The sequence below is a fragment of the Musa acuminata genome, chromosome BXJ3-9 (genome assembly GCF_036884655.1).
Source record: "Musa acuminata AAA Group cultivar baxijiao chromosome BXJ3-9, Cavendish_Baxijiao_AAA, whole genome shotgun sequence".
In the NCBI taxonomy this organism is placed as follows: Eukaryota; Viridiplantae; Streptophyta; class Magnoliopsida; order Zingiberales; family Musaceae; genus Musa; species Musa acuminata.
The window spans coordinates 4,722,836-4,728,835 of NC_088357.1; the positions used below are offsets into that span (position 1 = coordinate 4,722,836).

General features: G+C 35.2%; 1 protein-coding gene across 1 annotated transcript in view; it reads left to right on the forward strand.

Moving 5' to 3' along the window:
* LOC135649688 (uncharacterized) overlaps window positions 1-4,032 on the forward strand; it is a 78,199-nt gene extending 74,167 nt beyond the window's left edge. Inside the window, exons 62-65 of the mRNA XM_065168329.1 lie at window positions 230-388; window positions 471-755; window positions 856-1,168; window positions 3,833-4,032. Coding sequence (XP_065024401.1) covers window positions 230-388; window positions 471-755; window positions 856-1,041 — 630 coding nt within the window. The 3' untranslated portion in view covers window positions 1,042-1,168; window positions 3,833-4,032. The remainder of the gene's footprint in view (window positions 1-229; window positions 389-470; window positions 756-855; window positions 1,169-3,832) is intronic.
* The last annotated feature ends 1,968 nt before the right edge of the window (window positions 4,033-6,000 follow it).

Here is a 6,000-nt window from a genome sequence, read left to right on the forward strand (position 1 = left end):
TATCATTAGAAATTATCATCATCAGGCCATGCATTGGCGGGAGCCTGATGCACTGGGCCATCCTTTGTTTATTTATATGTTCATGTTTAAATACAACATGTCGGAAGTTGTTCCTTTTTCCCTATTTATTGTTGTATTTGCAGAGTGACAATTCGTGTAAATTGATCAATCCATTCTTGAAACATAGTTTTAAGGAGCAATCTGACTGGTGTTCATACTTCTTATGAAGGCTATCTTGCAATTTGCTGAATGTGGTACATTTTTTGGCCAAGTTGATCTCTTTAAAGTCAGAGGGAAATTTGCATTATCTGATGCTTATGAAGACCATTTTATGCTTCCAAAAGGAAAGATTCTTTTAGTCACTCATCGGAGAGTATTGTTACTTCAGGTCAGTAGACATCACTGTCAATAGGTTTTTTTTTACTTAAATATCTCTCTTTGTATCCACTTAAGCATCATTTTTAAATCAGCAACCAACAAATATCATGGGGCAAAGGAAATTCAATCCAGCAAGAGATGCTTGTACAGTATTGTGGGATGTCCTGTGGGATGATTTGGTGACAATGGAGCTGACACGTGGAAAGAAAGATCAACAAGGATCACTACCTTCACGTCTCATCTTATATCTGCATATGAGGTCGGCTGAGTCAAATACCATTCGTGTGATTAAGTGTTGCCGTGGATCTGAACAAGCTAGTGATATTTATTCATCCATTCAACAAGCATTAAACACATACGGTCCTTATGCGTCAAAGGTATATATATATATATATTATATTGTATCATATTCTGGATAAATTTAAATAACAACTGTTGTAACCTTTAAACTTGTACATCACAAACTTTATGGTACAGGACGGACAGAGAAGAAAGGTGCCACAACCATATAGCCCACGCAAAACAGTTTTTCCGGCTGAAGTATTTGCTAAAGAAACTTTTCAGAGTTCAGTAATGGATGATGATGAAGTGTCTGTTACTGTGCATTCTGATTTTGGTGCTATATTTGCTCAAGCACAATCTGAGCAAGAACACCTTCTTTGAGACCATATAGAGTGAGTATAAGCAACATTCTCATACTGAGTCTGGTGGAAGTTCATAGCTTGACTTCATGATTAGCCCAAAACTCGGTGCTGAAGTTGCTCTAGCCATCTTCTGCTCCTGCTAAAAGGTTTGACACATTACCTACCACAAGGATGATCTTTCACATGTGATACTTTTCTCCTTTATGTTTGACTTTTTTTAGTAATGCACATCTTCTGGAAGAGCTGTTTGCAATCCTGGAACTTTATTTTCTGTTGCAGTTATCAAAAGTTGAGAAAAAAATTACAACACTGGATAAAGCTTCTATTATTCTAAAGTGCATTTCACAATCATATAGAACTCTTAATGTCCTTTTGTTCAAAATCTACCCAACTAATCCAAAATTGGTTGGAATTATTTTGAATAAATTGAATTCAGCCAAACTTAGTTGATTTTGAAAATTCTACTCAGTTTCATTGCCATAAGAAATGGAGGTGAAGGAGAAAAGAGAAGATGAGATAGAGGAAAGGTTAAAGAAGAAAAATGTAATTGTGATCATGCAATAGATGAAAAAGTACTGCAACTTTTGCCTTTGCTATTAAGTGCTAACTGCTCATCATGGCAGAAGAAAAACTACAGGGGGAGGAAAGGTGCAGATAGAGAGAAGCTCATAACCTTATAAAGAATGGTATTATGAAGAGGAAGATGGCACGGAATTAAAAATTAACGTTATATTCCATGAGTGCTCTTTCCAAAATATTCTTTTTTGGTATTAGTGTTCTCTTCTATAACCATAGGAATATTCTTGTATGATTAGATTAGTTCTATTTTCATTAAATAAATTTTGTCAGTATGTAGTAAATAAATGTATATTAATGTTTTTATCTTTTATAATTTAGTTTCATAGTGTTTTTAAAGTAAAATGTTTCATGAAAGATGGTGGTAAAATAACCTTATGGAATATATTTTTTTATTTTTACAAAAAAATTAGATTATTAAATTATTTTCACAACTGATTATTAAGTTCTTTTCACAAGTGATCCTGATCGTCCCCATCTGATCCAACTAAATTTTCAATCACTATGTTATTTTCCCTGGCCAATTCCAATTCTGATGTTGATTTTAAGAATTATGAATTTAATCCTATTTCATGTGCACTATTATTTGTAACATTTAATCTCTGTTCTCTTATCACAAAGTTCTATAATAGATTTCTATTGCCAATTATTTTTGTTACTTCTGCAACATATTTCTTAATGTACTTGTCTGCAAGAATCCATACTCCAATTTTATGTTTTATCTTCTCTTATACATCAAAGTTTATATATTACTAACCATTTCCCTGTATTGTTCAGCCACCCGGAGTACTTTATAAACAAATTTTATTAATTTTAATCTTCATTATTATGGATATTAATGTGGTTCCTATATTTCATGTTAGTTGTCTGTTCCATGAGATGGAATTAAGGACTTCAAAGACAAAAAATCTTGTAAATAAAACGGCTTAGTCCTACATGTGATGTGAGAGCACAATTGAGTTGGTTTATGGAGCTAAATGAGTGTACTTCCATTAACTTTGGCTTAAGCAGTTTTGGACCATGTGGTTCTGGGCTTATCAAGTTAGTAGATTTGTTAGTTATTCCATTAGATAGGGTCATGACATCACAAGTATGTCTAGTATCCTTGTACTTAGTACATTGAATGTTGTTTGATGAATTTATCATGGATTAACATTCTGGTTAATGTTCCATCATTCAGCTTGAAAGTCTAGTTCTAATGAAGTAGTTTGCATGAAATTTGATTAAATTCCTTTCAAAATATCTGTTATAGTTCACACAATTGAGCAAATAGAATGATCTTTTGCCTGAGCTTTTACCAAATTTTAGCATAATGAACTCAATGCAGGAATTCTCTAAAATAGGCTTAGTTCCACCGAAACGTTTCTATTTGTGCAATTCAAAATTTTCTTTTGAAAGTTTGATATGAATTGATGATCCACAAGATGTCCACTGAAAAACTGGAAATGAACTAGTTGGCTCATAGGTCTTTAAGATGTGCCATATATTTGTTGATTAGAAATAAGCGCCCTGCTATCTGTCTAATATTTGTCCATCAGCCAAATTGGATATGTAATTGTTCTAGAAGTAGGCTACATTTCTATTGGAAAATAGGAGGTCTGCAGATCCCCTTGCTTTATGGTCCAAATTTTACCAAATATTGACAGAATAGGAGAAGGTGCCAAACCAATGCAAATATGATAAAACAATGTGAAAAGGCACACTGTATCAGCTTTGTTCACCAATGCAAGTAACATGTCTAGGCCATAGCTTAATATTTGAACTGGCATGAATTGTACAGAATATAAAAGTTCTAAACATGATCGCAAGTTGCTCCTTTTCAGTTACTATCATCCAATTGAGATTGTAGATAATATTCTTCCATTAATGGATTTTGTCACAGACACATACACAATGCAGATGAAACATTTTCTGAATATTAAGAAATATCATGCGAGGCCTGTGGCATTCTGGTTAAAATAAAGTAGATTGCTTTAGCAAATTGTATACCTTGTTTTTTTTTTTTTACCTATGCTTTATACAATCTCGCTTCCTTGATGCATTAGCAAGAAGCTAAGTTAAATGTAGCTGCAAAATTACAAGTGAAAGGTTAGGGGGGAACATATCAAAAGTATATGCAAATACCTGATGCTGGGTGTGAACTACTTTTCTAGTTGTTTTCACTTTGAATTTGTTTAGATAGTACATTATTTATCATTTACATATCATGACGTTCCATATATGGTTGCCTACAGATGGTCTCAAAGTTGCATCAGCCGATGACTTGGTAATATCACTGCATCTCGATCATGGATGTATCCAAAATTTTGTGATACTGTATATTTAGCGATAGTTTTCGCATTCTTTTTCTGTATATATGCACAGTTCTTCTACAGTTTATTTGAATATCGTAATTAATTGTGTTCTGAGCAAAGATTCACACATTCCATGTTTATTCGGGTTTACTCCAAAACCGCCATGTGTTGCACAAGTTGATTCGATCTGCTGTCATTTAAAAGTTCAACCGTTGATATGATGTGGCAAAGTTGATTCGATCTGCTCTTTTCAAATTAGTCAATTCAAGCTCGTCAAGTTTACTCTTTGATTCTGCATCGTGACTCTTTAAGTTCTGAACTATAGTGAATGCCGTCATGCCATCTTCTCTATCCTTTGAAACATAGTCTTCGGCTGCAAAGATGATGGGCGGCATAGTAGTTTGCAGCGAATGGAGTGAAGGAAGCTTCATCCAGACGACGGCCGTGGCAGGTGTTGTGTTTTGGCGGCATGCGGGCATATTTGGAGTCCATCGAGGCGCTACAGGTGGTGATGCACACGAATGGAAAAGGCTAGGATGCCGTGCATGCACTAATTACGGCTGATGACTGGAACTCAGCCGTATCTTTCTTCTCTGCAGATACGGACTGCACGCATTGACCGATCCTTGAATTGCATCAGTTAGTCCAACATCTACTCACCCTCTACCCATTCCCCAATTCCCTCTTCCCCATCCTACTTCTCTCCCTTAGCGAGGATGATTAAATTAAATTAAGGCCACTTATAATATGAACATTATTATAACACCCTAATCAAAAAGACAAGAATTTCCAATAAAGAGATACAAGTCACCAATCCTATTACCCCTATGCTCAGCATGCAGGTTCTAGTTTATAATCAAAATATCCCTGAATATAGTCATTTATAGCATTGGGCCGGTTCCTGTTTCGACTCGATTCTATCCTATGAATCACAATAGATTTGCTGTTTTCTTTGTATCTTTACAAAACAGGATGGAAAGGGAATAAAAAGTAATTATGTCATGTACACAACCAGCCGAAATATAAATCTTGCTTTCAACACTATAAAAACTAACCAAAATTTTCTTATTAACAATTAGAACAAATTACCAAACATCCATAATATCATGAGCGTCAAAGATTACAAATCAAAATATTTATTTTACCTTCATCAGCAACTACCCACAGGTGCATAGCTAAAATCAAAGAAAACTAATAGAATACCAAATACTCCTTCTAATGATAAAAATTTCATGGTAGCCACTACCCAAAAACCAAGTATCATGCTGTTTGTTTAGTAAAAGTGTCACGAACACAGTGGAGTACACAACCCCGTCAGTGAGACAATCTACACTTGATAACCACAATTTGCAAGCCTGAACTTACATAGGTCATGAGAAGCAAACAGATTACTTTTAATTTGAAGTTCAAGACTTTCTAATCAAACAGTAGCCACATAAGAATAAATCAAAGATACAAGGAAATAGTCCACTAAGCAAGATCAATTTGGGAAGATAACATCATGATCCTCTTAAATTAATGACCTGAGGAATCACTTCTTTGCACTGCCTTTGTTTTTGGAGTCCGTGGTGCCTCCACCAGCTGCTGCTTGTGCAGCCTTCTTGGCTGCCTTCTCTTGGAGTGCTTTTGCATCCCTTTACACAATCAAGATAACTTCAGTTTTTCCCCGTCAATTACCAAAATAATCTAACAAAAAATCGAATTTTGCATCCCTTTACACAATCAAGATAACTTCAGTTTTTCCCCGTCAATTACCAAAATAATCTAACAAAAAATCGTTTTTCCATTTAAATTTAATCGAATAAGGTCGAAATTGTTAAAGATAATAATAAATCCAAACAAAACCCTAAGAACAGGAAAAAAGGGAAGAGTACACCTCTCGCGGCGCTGCTCGGGGGTCAGGCCGTCTTCCCTCTGCTTCACCTGACCTTTTCGGGCCTGAGCCCTCTGCCGGTCGGTTTCTCTCTGGCTTCCCCGTGAATTGGAGTTAAGTAAAACATATCAGTTCTTACATCATCAAGAAGAAGCAGAGGAAAAGCAAACCCTAGAATTCCATCGACATCAACCGATGGACAAAAGAAACAGAATAAAACCCGAGAACTAATCCA